The 18,636-nt window shown below is 45.9% G+C and overlaps 1 protein-coding gene across 1 annotated transcript in view; it reads left to right on the top strand.

Moving 5' to 3' along the window:
- Window positions 1-5,350: 5,350 nt before the first annotated feature.
- The window catches only part of FREM3 (FRAS1 related extracellular matrix 3), a 52,702-nt gene continuing 39,416 nt past the window's right edge, over window positions 5,351-18,636 (top strand). The window contains 6 exon segments of the mRNA XM_060098131.1: window positions 5,351-6,100; window positions 6,103-7,974; window positions 7,977-8,961; window positions 8,964-9,809; window positions 9,812-10,402; window positions 10,405-10,500. Of these exon segments, the coding sequence (XP_059954114.1) occupies window positions 5,351-6,100; window positions 6,103-7,974; window positions 7,977-8,961; window positions 8,964-9,809; window positions 9,812-10,402; window positions 10,405-10,500 (5,140 nt within the window).

Here is an 18,636-nt window from a genome sequence, read left to right as displayed (position 1 = left end):
AAAAGAAAAAATAGCTGAGAGGTAAGAGTAATTATATTTAATTGATAAATATACTAGCAAATCATTTTTAGAATTTGGCTGAACTCTAAATTTCCGAGCTGAAACCATGATTATAATACGCAACAGATCAATTCTTAAGAGACAAAAATGCTAATTTATTAAATATACGTAATTCCCCTTCAGATAAAACTTGTCGACAAATAAACAGGACTGTGCCTCAAAGCTAGACTTCCTATTAACTCCTTCAAATTAGATTGATGGAAGACCAGAATAAAAACAAAATAATGTCATCGTTAAGTAGTTCTGACATCAGATTCAACTAAGATTTCTCCAAAAAACACTGCCGATTAAATAGTATCACTATTCATCATCGTGTGAGTTTTGGCTCCTAAAATTTGAAACTACTTTTAAGGAAATCACTGCTAAATAGACATGGTTCCTACATATACTATAAGGGAGCAATACCAATTAGATTAGAAAAACAATCTTTTATTTAGGTTTGATTCTTTTTTTAAGACGTTCTTTTTTTTAAACATCTTTATTGGAGTATAATTGCTTTACAATGGTGTGTTCATTTCTGCTTTATAACAAAGTGAATCAGCTATACATATACATATATCCCCATATCTCCTCCCTCTTGTGTCTCCCTTCCACCCTCCCTATCCCACCCCTCTAGGTGGACACAAAGCACCGAGCTGATCTCCCTGTGCTATGCAGCTGCTTCCCACTAGCTATCTGTTTTACATTTGGTAGTGTATATATGTCAATGCCACTCTCTCACTTCATCCCACCTTACCCTTCCCCCTCCCCGTGTCCTCAAGTCCATTCTCTAGTAGGTCTGCGTCTTTATTCCTGTCCTGCCCCTAGGTTCTTCAGAACCTTTTTTTTTTTTTTTAGAGTCCATGTATATGTGTTAGCATACAGTATTTGTTTTTCTCTTTCTGACTTACTTCAGTCTGTACGACAGACTCTAGGTCCATCCACCTCACTACAAATAACTCAATTTCGTTTCTTTTTTTGGCTGAGTAATATTCCATTGTATATATGTGCCAGATCTTCTTTATCCATTCATCTGTCGATGGACACTTAGGTTGCTTCCATGTCCTGGCTATTGTAAATAGAGCTGCAATGAACACTGTGGTACATGACTCCTTTTGAATTATGGTTTTCTCAGGGTAACCCAGTAGTGGGATTTCTGGGTCGTATGGTAGTTCTATTTTTAGATTTTTAAGGAACCTCCATACTTAACATGTGTTCTTAATGTCTTCCTATGAAGTAAAAAATATCAGTTGTTACCTCTTTTATATGTTGTATGATTTAAAGCAAGAAAATCAATTATGTCAGAAATTAGTGCTGAACAATCCCTCTTGGTCTCCCAGGGTCTTCTTTTCAACCAGGAATGAGGGCATTTGAATCAGCTCTTTGTCCTGGTGCAGAGCAGAGGAGACCCTTCTTCACCTCTCATGGGCTCCCTTGCCCTTGGCTCCTGGCATCCCAGCATTTTCCCTGAGCAGCTACAGCCTGTGCAAGAGTCCTGCCAGTCAGGGATCGTGCACCCAGCAGCCTGAAGGGCGTCTCTCTTTGGGGTGAGAGAGCCAGGGTCACCTGCTCTCTTCCAGATGTTAGTTGGAATCTCAGAAGAGCAGGAAAATATATTCTGATTCCCCTCTTCTCTCTCCTTGCCAACACCACACAGTTCCCAAATGCACTGACAGTAACAGTGTACTTTACATTAATAGGATAACTAGAAGTCTTTGTTGGGACAGCTTGAGAAGTTAATGAATGCAGCATCGTATCTTTGATACAAGCTGTGTGGCTACTCCCATTGGGTATGACGATCTTCCCGTTGCCCAACTGTGTGGAGCCTTCCTTTAACAACACCCCGTAGTATGTGGAGGCACAGAAAACAGTGGTGCCCATCCTGCAGGGCATGGAGATCCTTGTCCAGATCTATGCAAAGGAAGATGTGGTCCTGGGATACAGTCATCGGGGTGGAGCTGCAGCCACTGCATTCTTCAGGCTGGGAGGGACCCATAAGAAACATAGGTGCCCACTGACTCCGCGTGTAATGGAGGGGCAAAGCAGGCTCAGCCAACGATAGACTGTGTGCTTAACTCCTCTTGAAGCTGCTGTCCTGACAGATGACATAGGACCTACACAGCCAATGGATGTCATTTTAATGTTTGGGGGGTGAGGGGGTTTATTTTTTTAAACTATAGCCTTTCTGGAACATATTGTTTAATGTCCAAGTGTCCACTGCTGACCCCAAGGCCAACTAGAGGAGAGCCTCTGGGTAGGCTTTACTGTGGCAAGGCATTCGTCTCGCAAAATTTAGGCTTTAGGCCCTTTTATTTCTCCAGTTAGTAGACAAAAAATAGCTTCAGCAAAGATCAGGTTGAATAGCTGGGCTCCATTAGCCTTAATGGGGAACAGAGATATTGGTGTAGAACTTCCTAGTTCTTGAGGCAGAACTTTCCACTTGTTCTCAGTCATTTCTCCTGAAGTTGGATGTGACTTTACTGAAAATGGACTGTCTCTCTGCCAAAGCACAAGCGCAGTATTTGGACACATAATCTCCTTTCTATGACCTATTAAATGCCATGTATGTACTTCAGGGCAGAGCCAGTTATTTATGGTGTGGGCATGATGGAAAGTACCCTGGGGTGACAGGCGCATGTGAGGACTCCTTCTCTGTAAGGACACACTTTTAGTGATAGTTGAATTAATTTACAAGGTAAATTTTTTCTACTTAACTCCTGTAAATCTCCATTTCCCATCTATAATTGTAATAACTTACATTCGTTGAACGTTTACTGTGTGCCAGGTATGCTTCAAAGCCTTTTATGTGCAGTAATCTATTTAATTCTTATAATAGCTTTATGAGGTGGGATCTATTATTACATATAAATTAGAAATAAGACACACAGTCACCTTGCAGGGTTCCACAAGGATCCAATGACATAAGGCATATGAAAAACTCCAGCATAGCACACAGTCTGTAGTTCTTTTCTTTCCCACTTAATGATAGACTTGAAATGCAGCTCAGGTTTAAAAGAGAAATTTGGGATGGTGAGAGATAAAAGAAATATAATATGGATAAGTGAAATTGCCCTGTGGAAAGAAAACTCTAATAAAATAAATCTTTGGTTAGAAATCAAATTTGTGTTCTCTGAACAGAGCCATCACCAGCCTCTAATGAATTGTCATAGTCTGAAGAAGGAAGAAAGAAGTGATCCTACATTTGAACTGTTTTTCTCTGCCTAGCACCTCGACTTTATAGTATGTCAATTACTAATTCTGAGACTCTTTCATTCTATTATTCATTCATTCAATCAACAAATAGTTGCCATGTACGTGCTACGAGCCATAAGCACTAGGTATCAGGGGTAAACATCGCAGGCTCCCTGCTCTCATGGAGCTTAAAGTCTAGTGGAGAAGACAGATCTTAATCAAGTGGTCCATGAATGTATAATTGCAGAGATTTAATATGGCTTGGGGAGCATAGGAAAAAGGCTTTCTGAAGAAGTTAGGACTTGAACTGAGAAGAAAGAGGAATACCAGAAGGGTGTGACAAATGGACAATACCAAGCACAGTCATTAGATTTTTCCACCTAGAGGTTACTAATGACCTCAGCAAGAGTTTTGTTGAAGTGTCTAAAATGGAAGCCAGACTGGAGTGTTCTAAGAGGGAGTTGGTGGGAGGTTAAGAAATGGAGATAGTAAGCAAAAACCAACAAAACACAAGGCCAAAAAACACCACTTTCAAGAAGCTTCATAGTGAAGAAGAGGAAAAGGAATGTTAGCTGGAGAGGGCAGATCAGAGGACAAAAATATCAACATAGTTTAGCTTTCTATCAGCTCAGCTATCCACCCCATCTCTGCCCACAATGAAAATATTATAGCACATAGACAAGATAGTTGCCCAAAGTGAGTGGTGCTTGGACGGGAATCAAAATACACTCAACAAGAATATTCACTTGGTAAAATTTAATATATGGAGACCAATGAGAGTTTTATTATTTTAAAAAAAATCCTTTGGGGACTTCCCTGGCGGTCCACTGGTTAAGACTCTGTGCTTCTACTGCAGGGGGCACAGGTTCGATCCCTGGTTAGGGAACTAAGATCACCCCATGCCGCGAGGTGCAGCCAAAAAAAAATCCTTTGGACGAGGCAGGAGCTTTATAAAATATAATGCCTCTTTCATTTACAATGGAATTTAACCTGTGTTTCAATTTAAAATATTTTTAATAATACTTTCCAGACACACCAGAGTAGCTTTGCATAATTAGGCTAAACATACATTCTTTCAATTTTACTATCTCTTAATGTTCTGTTATATGAACAAATCTGTGCATTGAGGTGTACTAGCATTCTACTTTAGTGGATTATACAGACCCATAGCATTTCACTGCCTGGTTAAATTAAATATTTAGGGAGAAAATTAACTATTTCAAGCCCCTAGCAGATTATTCCTGCTCTGGGAGTCAGTCAGTTGCTGCTGCTGCTGCTCAAGTGAATAAAACAGGCATCTGCAACACTGTAAAAAATCAAAAGCATAATTTAAGGATGACATTCTACAGATTTATATTCCCCTTGAAGCCATTTTTATCAGTACAGGTTTGGATGCACCTATTTCTACTGTCATCAGTACGTCTCTCTCACATTCACATTAATTGTATAAGAAAGCACATTAACTACCATTTTATTTATAGGAAAAGATTACTCTGCACTGTGCCTAAATGGACACCTCTAATACTTAAAACATGAGTATGAGGCTAAGATCACACACTGCTAGCTTCTTTTATGTCCCAAGTGAGACTCACTTTTGGCTAGAAAAATGCACTCTTGTCAGCGGTAAGGAAGAGGAATGGTGTCTCTCCCCAAGACCATTGCCTGGATGAATGGACCGCGGGAGCGCAGTGTCTCTCACACGCGCAGAACTGGCCCGGGTACCGTCGGCGTCTCCCAGCCCTGGGGGACAATCCCGTTGAGCCTCCTGGGGAGGAGAGTATCCAGACGAACTGGTCCGAGGCAGGCAGCCCAGGGCTGCACGGGGGCCGGCCACCCCTCCGGGCGCGAAGGTCAGTGAGACAGCCGGGGAAGGGCACCGAGGAGTGGAAGGGAGAGCTTCCGCACCCTCCTAGGTGGGGCAGGAGGTGGCTGAGCCCCTTCCTCCTATCCTCCCCCCACCCCCTGCTGCTTTTACTTGCTGCAGCTGAAGCGCAGCCACCGGCTCTTGTTGAGTCCGTTCGTCCCCTCCAGAGTGGACAGCAGCCACCGCCTGCACCTGCCGATGAGCGGGCCACTCTGAAGACAGGGTACCCTCCAGGCACCCCAGCGCCAAGTTCCCATGGCTGGGATTTCTCCGCGCCCTGCTGGGTCGCCCCGGCAGCTTGTCGCCGCGCTCGCCTACCTGCTCCTGAGCTGCGCTGCCCTACAGGGACAGGTACCCTCGCCTAAGGCTAAGCCCCACCGGGCGCTCTACCTGCCCACCTGGGGCGCCCTGGGCCGCAGCCGCCCCGACGGCCCCAGCGTCTTGATCGCCAACCCCGGGCTCCAGGTGCCCGTGGGCCGCTCTCTTTGGCTGGACCCGCTCCGGGACCCGGTGATTCGAGTGCAGCCGAGGGACCGGTGTGAGGTGACGGTGCTGGACTACCTGCCGCCGCGCCACGGCGCGCTCTCCCCGCGCCGCTTCCCCTGCGCCTGCGGGCCCCGCCAGACCCGGTCCACTCACTTCGGCGCCCGCAGCCCCGGACGCGCCGAGGCGTGGCTGCAGCTACGCTACGACGCCCGGGCTTCCACGCTGGTGCCGCCCTTCACGCTGGCGGTGGGCGTGGTCTTCCCCCAGCTGGAGCTGGTGACGCGCAGCAGGCCTTTGGAGGTGAAGGGGCTGCGCGGCTGGAGTCACGCCATGGACAGGAGAGTGCTGCACTTCGCCTCCGCGGGGCCCGGGGCGGCGTCCACCCGCAGGTGCCGGCTCGCCGCTCTTCCGCCCGAGGGCGGCCCACTGCCCAAGGGTGGGCATTTGGGGGCCCCTCTCCCCAGGGCGAAGGGCGTAGACTGTGGGGCTTTTGTCCAGGCTGGGGCGCGCTACCAGCGCCCGCCACCACCCCCTCGCCACACCGGGACTATGTGCCCATGATGGCGAAGCTGCTAGGGCCAGGGGACCGAGGCGCTGGGTCAGGGGAGTTGCTGCTCCGCGAACACTTCCAGCTGCTGGTGAGGATCCGCGAGAGAGCCGAGAACACGGCACCCAGGCCCAGCTTCAGGCCCCTGATGTTGACGGGGGTCCATCAGTTCGTGCTGACAGCCCTGACGCCCGACGACCTGGCTGCGGAGGACGTGGAGTCTGCCGCTGATGACCGGGTCTACAACATTCTCAAGGCCCCCATCACCACGCCAGGGCACCAGGGCTACGTGGTCAGCACTGACGACCCCCTGGGCCTTCCAGTCTCCTTCTTCACCCAGCGGGAGCTGCGGGAACTGAAAATTGCCTATCAGCCCCCTACGGAGAAATTGGATGGGGAGCGCCTCTTCCAGCTGGAGCTGGAGGTGGTCGGCAGAGATGGCGCCATCTCAGACCCGTTTGACTTCATGGTGGTAGTGAAGCCTGTGAACTCCCTGGCCCCAATGGCTAGCCATAACTGGGGACTGCTGCTTTTTGAAGGTCAGTCAAGGCCCCTGTCCAGCGCCCACAGCCTTCGGATCAGTGATAGTGATAACCTGGGAGAGATGAAAGTGGCTGTGGTCAGGGGCTTGAGACATGGGCAGCTGGTGGTGCTTGGGGCACCTGCTGGGTGCAAGCATGTCACACCAGTAGACCTGGCAGCAGGGCGAGTGGTGTACCAGCACAATGGCAGCAATACCTACAGTGACAACATCATCTTCCGGATGGATCATGGGCACCACCAGGTGGAATTCCTCTTCCCTGTCACCATCATCGCTGTTGATGATGAACCACCAACGGTCACTGCCAACACTAGGCTCTCAGTGACTGAACGGCAGCTGGTCCAGATCTCCCCCTGTGTCCTGAGCGCTACAGATATTGACTCTGAGGACTCAACCATCCACTTTGTGCTGGAGGACCAGCCTCTGGGAGGAGAAGAGGAAAATAGAGGGTGGGATCTGGACCCTGGTTCCTCCAACTCAAGTCAGCATCTGGGGGAGATGCTGCTGCAGCCTTTGGAACCACCTCTGTCACCTGAAGATGAAGGCTGGTATTATGTGGAAAAGGAAGTAGTTTATGAAAAGGTGGTGACTGAGTGGCTTCAGCGAGACATAGTAGAAGGCAGACTCTTCTACCATCATCTTGGACCCCTTGGCCCTCAATCTGTAACGGCCCAGATGACTTTCCATGTGCAGGATGACCATGACCCACCCAATCTATCCAACCAGCATTTCTTCACCATCAAAGTCCAACCAGTGGATCTGCAAAGTCCAGAGCTGTTTCCAGGAACTACCCTAGAAATGACCATGCAGCAATACCAGCTCACTCAATTCCAGCAGAAGTTCCTCCGATATATTGACCAGGACTCAGATGACCAGCACCTGTGATATACCTTACCGATGTCCCCGACTGGTACAGTTGGCAACCAACAAGTCCAGGCTGGAGAATTTGTGCTCACTGATTCACCAGACACACACATTGTGCACTTCCCCCAGGCCCAGGTAAATCACCACAAAGTTGCCTACCAGCCCCCCCAGAAGAAGCTGGGTACTGTACCACGGCTTGTGCAGTTCACCTACCTGCTGGACGATGCTGCAGGCAATAGCGTACCTGGCACAGTCACATTATTCCTGAAGCCTATGGACAACCAGCCTCTCCAAGTCACCAACAGAGGCTTCACTGTCTTAGAGGGAGAAAGTTTTATCCTCAGCAGTAATGAGCTGGATGTTTCAGACCCTGACACAGACATTGACCAGATTGTCTTCATATTAGTTTGGGGTCCCCAACATGGACATTTGCAATACTTAAAAAAAAATGTATGGTCCCAGGGGAATTTTTCATGCAAGCTGATATTGTTAATGGGAGTATCTCTTACCAGCACCACAGAGACCAGACCTTTCAGCTGGAGGTAAGTGACAGGGTGCATCACATACCCATCACTGTCCAGATTTCTATGCATCCCATGGCAGCTGACAAATGTCCTAGTATCTCTATTATAGGTAGTCCATTATTAGAAGTGTCCATAGATGTGCTAGAGAACAGAGCCACTGAGATCACCATAGGCATCATCCATGACCAAAAAGACACAGGTGACTTGATGCTCTCTTTCGTTGTGGAGGACAGCCCAAAATTGGGCACTATTGTGGTGAATGGTTTACCAACAGAACGATTCACCCAAGAGGACCTCATCAGTGGGGCAGTAGTGTACGTCCACACAGGAGGTGAAGTTGGATTCCAGAAGCAGCATGATGCCTTCAGCCTTGCCCCCTCCAAGGATTCTTATCAGTGGGTGGCGGAGGACAACACAGTGGAGGGGGTGCAGGTGCAAGTGGTTGTGCTACCTGTGGACAGTGTGGCCCCCAAGGTCTTGGTGGGGGAGCCCTACACCGTCCATGAAGGTGAGAAGAGCCCCTTGACCTTACAACATTTCACAACTGAAGATGTGGACACTCCCCAAGATGAAATTGTACGTACAATAACTGGCTAGCCAGCCTCTGGCTACCTGGAAAACATGGCACCAGCTCCTGGCTCAGAAGAGTTGCGAGCTGGTAACCTCATCAGTGCTTTCTCCATCAGAGATGTCCGGGTAAGACATATCAGTTACATACAGAGTATCCACAAGGGGGTAGAGCCACAAAAAGATCAGTTCACCTTTAATTGCTCTGATGACATCAACTTCTCCCTAAATGTCTGCTTCCCTATAATGATCTTACCCACCAATGATGAGCAGCCTGAACTTTTTGCCCGAGAACTTGTGGTATTAGAGGGGATGAGCCGGGTCATAGTCATAGACACCCCCTGCTCAATGTAGCTGAGGCTGATCTGCCACCAAATGAGCTTCACTTTCAGCTCACAGCCCTCCCTCGGCAAGGGAGCTGGCCACAGCAGGTGGCCACAGGCAGCCAGCCCATCCACAGCTTCACCTTACAGGAGATCCAGGAGGCCTCCACCATTGTGTATGAGCATGATGACTCTGAGAACACAGGGGACGGTTTTGAGGTCTGGCTGAGTGATGGCAAGCACACCACCCGCAGGAAGGTACCCATTGGGATGATCCTGGTGGACGATGAAGCCCCTCAGCTGATCATCAACAATGGGCTGGAAGTAGAGACTGGATGTACTGAGGTCATCAGGAATCGGGTCCTCAAGGCCACAGATCTTGACTCACATAAGAGCCTCAGTTTTGTCCTCCATGCTGAGCCTCAACAAGGGCTTCTACAGTGACTGAGAAAACCCAGAGGGGAGGTGAGGAACAATCTCACCCTGGGAATGAACTTCACACAGTATGACATTGACAGAGGTCTCATCTGTTACACCCACACAGGCCAAGGACTTCATGACCTTATCAAGTTTGATGTGACTGATGGGATTAACCCTTTGCTAAACCACTACTTCTGCATCACCATTGGCAGCTTACACAAGGTCTTCTTCCCTGAAGTGGTTAGCAAAGGGGTCACCTTGATGGAAGTTGGCAGAGTAACCCTCATCATGGATCTGCCTAGCACCAGTGACATCAACAGCCCCGATGAACAGCTTCACTTTAACATCACACAGGCTCCTAGCCTGGGGCACTTGGAAATCTCTGACCACCCTGGGGAGCCTGTTGCCTCTTTCACTCAGCTTCAGTTGGTTGGCAACAAGATATTCTGTGCACTTCAAATGATGAGATAAAGGTGGACAGCTGTGAGTTTCGAGTGACTGATGGACATAATCCTGTGTTCCGAACCTTCAGGATCTTCATCACGGATGTGGATGATAGGATACCTATCATGACCATCCATAAACTAATACTGCAGGAAGGGAAAAGCAAATGGATCACTCCCTTTGAGCTGACAGTGGAAGACGAGGATACCCCAGATGATCTTCTCTTTACTATCACCCAGGTCCCTGTCCATGGTAGGATTTTATATAATGGCAGCCGTTCTGTGACCACCTTCACCAAGCGGGACCTGAATGAGAACCTGATTAGCTACTGACATGATGGCAGTGAGACAACTGAAAACACTTTCTCCTTGACTGTGACAGATGGCGCTCATGCTGATTTCTACGTCTTCCCAGACATTGCCGTGGAGACACACAGACCTCAGGTAATGAGCATCCACATAAGCTCCCTAGACAACAGGCTCCCCCAGATTGTCTTTAACAGGGGTGCCCTGGCCTTGAAGCACCTTCACACTGGACACGTGGGCTTCCTGATTACCAGCAGGTCGCTGAAGTCAGAGGATCGGGACAGTTCCCCAGGCTCCAGAAGTATAAAGTGACCAGAGGACCAGTTCATGGCTTCATCATCAACACTGGCCTTGGAAGCAAGAGCACTTGAGTGTTTACACAAGGTTAGTACACAGTGTCCTCTGATGCCTTTGTCCCTCTCCTTGAGTAGATTAGATCTCCCAGGTTTGTATGAAACTGTCCTGACCTTACTTAGTCCATTAGCAGAAAGATTCTAATTCTAATGAAATACAATGGGATGTGAAATTAACAAACCAAAAAAGGCAACAAGTCCATTATCAGCTATTTCATCAGCATGCCTGTTTAACAGGAACCCTCAGACATTCAATCAGGCTTGTAGTTATGCCTTAAAACTGCAAAACACAGGTGGACAGCTTCTGCTTCTGAAATAGTGTAAGATTACATTGATTTTGAAAATTGCAGTTAAGTTTGAATTTTAAGTAAACAATGACATATCTAGGAATCACTTGCATAGTTTATCAGTAAGTCTAGATTTCTGAAGATAGTGTTTGATATTTAGATTTTAGATATAAAAATTACACTGCACATTTTATTGTACTATTCAAATGCAATTTCTGCAACTAAAAAAACGCATAGAACTAAGTTTGCCTAAGTGTTGGGAGTACGTGTTTTTTTAAATTTTTATTGGGGTATAGTTGATTTACAATGTTGTGTTAGTTTCAGATGTACAGCAAAGTGAATCAGTTATGCATATACATATATCCACTCTTTTTTAGATTCTTTTCCCATATAGGCCATTACAGAGTACTGAGTAGAGTTCCCTGTGCTATACAGTAGGTCCTTATTAGTTAACTATTTTACACATAGTAGTGTGTATATGTCAATCCCAATCTTCCAATTTATCCCTCCCCTTCCTTACCCCCTGGTAACCGTAAGTTTGTTTTCTATACATCTGTAATTCTACTTCTGTTTTGTAGATAAGTTCATTTGTACCCTTTTTTTAGATTCCACATATAAACGATATCATATGATAGTTGTCTTTCTCTGTCTGACTAACTTCATTTAGTATGATAATTTCTAGGTCCATACATGTTGCTGCAAATGGCACTTTTTCGTTCTTTTTTTTTTTTTTACCACATACCAACATTTATTGAATTCTTTAGATGAAGAAAGAAAATAGTTTACATAACCTGTTCTATCAGTTTGATAATGTCCCATCTCTTTTTTTTTTCAGGTACTGACCTGATCTTGAATGAGTAGTTTACTTGAGGCAGGTACAATAATATTCTAAATGTGGAATCCTATACCCTTAGAGATAGCTTATAATCATCCTCAACCAGTGAAAATCCTGCCAACAAATGGACAAAGAATTCTTTAAGAATAAAGTCCTAAGCACGCTTCTCAACTGCACAGGCTATAGGACCTGCTAGATGCATAACCTATTCAGTTAATGTGGAGAGTGTATCTATAATGTTATAGCAAATTTTCTTATCTTTATTTTCATTGATTTCACCAATGATATTTTATTCCTGTCATTCATTATGCTAATTGACAAGCCACTAATTTCAGCAGTGAATCCCTGTATCAAAAATTGAATTGTGCAATATATGACCAGAAATAATGACAAATGAAATAATGAAGTACACATGTATCTCAGATGGATCTGCTTCTAAAATGGAGTTGTTCTGATTAAAGGACACGTGACAATCCCTAGGATGTGAATCCCTGATTAGAGAAATTAACACCACCTAACATAGCTAGCTTGAGTGTCTCTTTTTCTCAGGTTTCACTATTAGGGGCATTTAGAAGAGCTGATAAGCAGTTCCAGAGACCACTGAGCTCTTCACTCACCCCAGCAAAAGCCCAGTGTTTTCACTGATCATCTCACCATCCTCCCAAAGCACTGAGTTTCCCTCCTCTTGAGGCAGACTACAAATCCACCGTCAGGCCCTTCCGGAATATCATGCACACAGGGTGCTTGAGAAAACAGTGTCATATGTCTCAGGAAGTACTTCTCCTCTTTTCCCCAGTGATACTTATTCCCAGTTTGTCATGTCACCCATTATTGATATGTAGAGTAAAGGCTAGTCTCTGGGAAATTATGAAAATAATAATTGTAGAAAGGGTAGTCATGACAGAAATAGCATATTTTAATTCTTGATTCATGTCTTCTGCCTGGGCCTGCCTGGAGAAACCCCAAAGCCACCTACTCTATATAACTATAGAACTACTCTACTATAATAACCATGGAAACTCCATGCTGGGCAAACACAGGACCTTGGCTTAAGGGACAGTCATATTTTTGTTCTATATCTTGGACCATACAGTTCATATGCTTTTAGTGGGAAAATGTTTCTTTTCCTTACAGACACCAAGAAACACTTTTTAAAAGAAATTACATGCTTTTCAGATTGAGCTTTCATTTTTTTATTTAAAAAAGAGCAAAATTATAGAAACTATTATTGTTGTTATTATGATAATACTCACTTAGAATCACAGACCTAAAGACTAGAAATGACTTCGGAGATCATACCCATTTTTGTTCCTTTGTTCAATGAAAGATGTTGGAGATTTACCTTGAGATTTTATCACAAACTCCAAGGGAACTACTAGGTTTAATTCCAACGGAAGGCCAAAGGCAAAGAATAAATTAAGAAACTTCTTTGTAGATGCTGCTTATTAAATAATCATTTCTTGTGTGTTTAAACTTTAAAAAGAGAGTGTATACAAAAATACTAACCAGTCTTCTAGAAGCTGGAAAGAGCTCTTGTTTACACAAAGACAAAGAAATAAAAATACAGAAGGAGAGGCAGATACTTGGGAGGGGGGAAAGATAAAAGAAACAGAGGAGAAGGGGCTTTGGCAAAGGAAACACACCACACACACACACACACACACACACACACACACACACACACACACACACACACACACACACACACACACACACACACACACACACACACACACACACACACACACACACCAGGAAGGGAATAAGAGAGAAGGAAAGACGCAGAAAGTCAGGAAGCGTAGGCTATTCTGTGTGTGTTTGGCCCCAGTTACAACATTTCTTTCCACTTTAAATGTCCACTGATCATTATATAATAGTATCCCATGTCAAAGTATGCAGCAACGTAATTCGCAAGATAATACATGTAATCCAAAGTCATCAAAATGATTTTCATTTTAATAAAATATATCCTAAGTGATTTTCAAACTGAATTTTTCTTTACCATTAATACAGGCAGTATCTGGGGTTCAGTCCAGACTCTCAGGGACCTATGAGCTAAGACCTATTCTGCCATTTTTTAATTCTTGCCAATCTATAGCATAATTCAATTTCCATTTTCCTTAAGGATCCATAAGATTTAAGAATTTGACATTTGATCGCTTTAGTGGAACCCCCTGGGACCGTTTATAGCTTGTGCTATTTAAAAAAAGGCATTTTACTTTCTAGAAAATGAATATTCTACCCAAGAGTTTGTAAGTTGAGTGGAAGCTTTTCATTTATCTAGCAACTGTTGATTTGTGGTCTGGCAGAAAGGAATTGCTGACACATGGAATGCTTCCCTTGGAAAGAAAAGCTCAGCTTATATTCTTCGCCTGATAAGTGCTTGCCAAGCACCAGGCTAATGACATCTGTTGGGCTCCCTGGCTTGACCGTTTTTGTAAAGCGCTGACTAACAATGGAGATGATTATTACAGAGCTGGGCTGTGGTTTACTTTAACTCCCAACCTTTCCTCCCTAATTATTTTTTTGTCAAACCTCAGGAAGGGCTCTCAACCAGAGGTCATCCTCCGTTTGTTTAGAGGTTTGCTGGATGGTTCCAAGGTTTGGCCCAACCCACTTACAATAGCATGTCGATACACTTGGCTCTAAAATCTGGCCTGCCATCAGTAGAACTTTATTTTTATGCCTCCACAAGGCTTCCTTTTGATCACCTTTTCCTTCATGTGGACCTTCACGTGGCTCCTCCTTTCCTAATACTTATGAATCAAATTGCTCTTGGAACTGTCTTATATATATCCTTTGTACTACGTACATGAGCTGGGATGGGATGTGGGATCTCTTTCTTCTTAGGAGAATAGGTGATCTGGGTATTACACCCACTATTTCAGAATCACTTGTCACTGACATTAGCATAGCCACATTGGGGACTCTGTCCTGTTGTTGGCCATCTATATGGAACTGCAGGGGCTTAGTTTGGTAGGGGATCATGTCTTCCTAAGGCATACAGTGCATTAGGGCTTTTCAGGAAATGGGCCTTTTCCTTTCTTTCTCTTTCTTTCCTTCCTTCCTCCCTTTCTTATACGATCTCATTTCTAATGCCAATCAAGCACAAACTTATATGACAAGTGTTACGGTATCAATTTCTGGAACATGAGAAGAATGCTGGACCGTGGGGGAAAGGTTAAATAATAGGTACTCTGGAAATGCAAAGTATTGTTTTTATCATTTTTAAAAAAGATTTCTCTAGAACAAGACCCTCAAACTTAAAGATTGTTTCACACTGTACGCATAGTATTTTGTATAAGAACAAGTCTAAGCTAAGAATCTAAAAGCCTGGCATGCAGGTCCTGGCTCTAACTAGACTATAACTACAGCTTTATGTATTGATATTACTAGATTTTTTAAACCATCATCTATATTCTTATGAAGCAAGGTACTAGAAGTAATACACTTACAGCTCGTAAATAGGTTAAATTATTAGCAGTGCTCAGTCTATTCTTTAAATCTATATTTAGGTCAGTTTTTATCCAGGAGGGATTTAGTCATATTCAACAGGTATTTAATGAGTCCTGATTAATCTCTGGGAACTGTGCTACGTGCTAGGGACTCCATGATGAAAAGCCACAAGCAATCAGCTCCAAATATAGAAAGGGAGCCAGAAACAGAGACAATTAACTACAGTACTGTGAGAGGCACCTACCAAGGAAGTATGTGCATGAGGGGCAGAGATGAGCCATCACCCAGGGAAGTTTCATCAAGAAGCAATGCCCACTCTGGGCTTTGAAGGATGAACAAGTGTTTTCAGAGCTGAATTCAGAAACAGCACCACAAGATTTGCAAACTGCACACAGCTTAGTATAGTTAGCTTATAGACTCCAAGGCAGCAAGAGAGTAGAAGATGATGGAGAGGTGGAGAGGATCCAGATTGTGGAGAGCTTTGCTTTTTTTTGGTGGGGGGCTGCATTGGGTGTTTGTTACTGCACGCAGGCTTTCTCTAGTTGCAGCGAGCAGGGGCTACTCTTTGTTGCACTGCACAGTCTTCTCATTGCAGTGGCTTCTCTTGTTGCGGAGCACAGGCTCTAGGCATGCGGGCTTCAGTAGTTGCAGCATGTGGCCTCAGTAGTTGTGGCTCGTGGGCTCTAGGGCACAGGCTCAGTAGTTGTGGCACAGGGACTTTGTTGCTCCGCAGCATGTGGGATCTTCCCGGACCGGGGATCTAACCCATGTCCTCTGCATTGGCAGGCGGATTCTTTAACCAGTGTGCCACCAGGGAAGTTCCTTTGCATATTTTTTAATTTATTGACTGATTCTGTGACCTCGAGTGAGGCACAGTTATGGAACCACAGGTACTTCATTTGTAAATATAGTGTCAAGTGTGCTTGCTCCCCTTGCAGATTGCTGTGCTGCCTGGATTTTCACACGAGATAATGGATATGAAAGGGCTTGGTTATAAAATGCAGCCGAGGTAAAGATCACGCCTCTAGATGAGCCAGTGCACCTCAGTACCCAGATAATTTGGGTGCCTTCTGGAGAACTCATTCTCCTCGCCTGTGCATAGGGCTCCAGAGAGCTTACCGCTCACATTTAATTTGTCAAGTTACACCAACTTAGATGAAGTAATATTATTGTTTGTCCAAAGTGGGACATAATAAGTTAATATGTTTTCTCTACTGCTGTGAATCATGAAATGTTCAACCTGCAAAGAACTCAGAAAGGTTCTAATTCTGCTCCCTCGTTTGAGAGAAGAAGAAATGAGGTCCTGAGAAGGAAGTATTTCCTTAAGGGATACACCTCTAGTTAGTGGTGCCCCTAAGACCGCAGCCCAGGTCTCCTCACCCTGAGTCCGGTTCTCTTCCCACTGCATCCTGCCTCATCTCTACATACCAAGATGAACTACACAAAATTGCTGACATTTTTAATCTGAAGAAAACAATCATTTCCTGTGGTTTGATCTATAGAAGGACTTGCTCAGCTGGCCAGCTTGCTGCCCAAATCCCACTCCCTCCATGACCTCTGCCGGCGGAGAAGGCTCTCTTCCCACTCAGATCCCTGCAAACTTGGCTTTAGGGAAATTCAAACTTTTCCAAAACTTCCACATCCCTTATCACATTTGATCCTTACTACAATCTCAACACAGAGGGAAGAATCTCTGAAAGAAAAGTTATATTAAGATATCACCACACCAGAAATACAGCTACACGTGGAACAACTCCTACAGAACACCTACTGAACGCTGGCAGAAGACCCCAGACCTCCCAAAAGGCAAGAAACTCCCCACATACCTGGGTAGGGCAAAGCGGAGAGATTCCCGCACAGAGGAGCGGTGCCGAGCAGCACTCACCAGCCCGAGAGGCTTGTCTGCTCCCCCGCCGGGGCGGGCGGCGCTGGAGCTGAGGCTCGGGCTTCGGTCAGAGCGCAGCGAGAGGACTGGGGCTGGCGGCGAGAACTCAGCCTGAAGGGGGCTAATGTGCCACAGCTAGCCGGGAGGGAGTCCGGGAAAACTCTGGAGCTGCCGAAGAGGCAGGAGACTTTTTCTTCCCTCTTGGTTTCCTGGTGCGCGAGGAGAGGGGATTAAGAGCGCCGCGTAAAGGAGCTCCAGAGACGGGCGCGAGTCGCGGCTGAAAGCGCGGAGCCCAGAGACGGGCGTGGGACGCTGGGGCTGCTGCTACCGCCGCCAAGAAGCCTGTGTGCGAGCACAGGTCACTGTCCACACCGCCCTTCCGGGAGCCTGTGCAGCCTGCCACTGCCGGGGTCCCGGGATCCAGGGGCGGCTTCCCTGAGAGAACGCATGGCGCGCCTCGGGCTGGTGCAACGTCACGCCGACCTCTGCCGCTGCAGGCTCGCCCCGCACTCCGTGCCCCTCCCTCCCGCCGGGCCTGAGTGAGCCAGAGTCCCCGAAGAGGCTGCTCCTTTAACCCTGTCCTGTCTGAGCGAAGAACAGACGCCCTCCGGCGACCTACACGCAGAGGCGGGGCCAAATCCAAAGCTGAGACCCAGGAGCTGTGAGAACAAAGAAGAGAAAGGGAAACCTCTCCCAGCAGCCTCAGAAGCAGCGGACTAAAGCTCCACAATCAACTTGATGTACCCTGCATCTGTGGAATACATGAATAGACAACAAATCATCCCAAATTGAGGAGCCAGGAGTCAGTGCTGTGCCTCTGAGGTGGGAGAGCCAACTTCAGGACACTGGTCCACAAGAGACCTCCCAGCTCCACATAATATCAAACGGCGAAAATCTTCCAGAGATCTCCATCTCAACACCAGCACCCAGCTTCACTCAACGACCAGCAAGCTACAGTGCTGGACACCCTATGCCAAACAACTAGCAAGACAGGAACACAACGCCACGCATTAGCAGAGAGGTGGCCTAAAATCATAAAAAGTCCGCAGACACCCCAAAACACACCACCAGACGTGGACCTGCCCACCAGAAAGACAAGATCCAGCCTCATCCACCAGAACACAGGCAGTACTCCCCTCCACCAGGAACCCTACACAACCCACTAAACCAACCTTAGCCACTGGGAACAGACACCAAAAACAACGGGAACTACGAACCTGCAGCCTGCAAAAAGGAGACCCCAAACACAGTAACATAAGCAAAATGAGAAGACAGAAAAACACACAGCAGGAGAAGGAGCAAGATAAAAACCCACCAGACCAAACAAATGAGGAGGTAATAGGCAGTCTACCTAAAAAAGAATTCAGAATAATGATGGTAAAGATGATCCAAAATCTTGGAAATAGAATAGACAAAATGCAAGAAACAGTTAACAAGGACCTAGAAGAACTAAAGATGAATCAAGCATCGATTAAAAACACAATACATGAAATAAAAAATACTCTAGATGGGATCAATAGCAGAATAACTGAGGCAGAAGAACGGATAAGTGAGGTGGAAGATAAAATAGTGGAAATAACTGCTGCACAGCAAAATAAAGAAAAAAGAATGAAAAGAACAGAGGACAGTCTCAGAGACCTCTGGGACAACATTAAACGCACCAACATTCGAATTATAGGGGTTCCAGAAGAAGAAGAGAAAAAG

This window comes from Mesoplodon densirostris, chromosome 1 (assembly GCF_025265405.1).
Source record: "Mesoplodon densirostris isolate mMesDen1 chromosome 1, mMesDen1 primary haplotype, whole genome shotgun sequence".
Lineage (NCBI taxonomy): Eukaryota > Metazoa > Chordata > Mammalia > Artiodactyla > Ziphiidae > Mesoplodon > Mesoplodon densirostris.
This window is presented reverse-complemented; position numbering and strand designations above follow the sequence as displayed.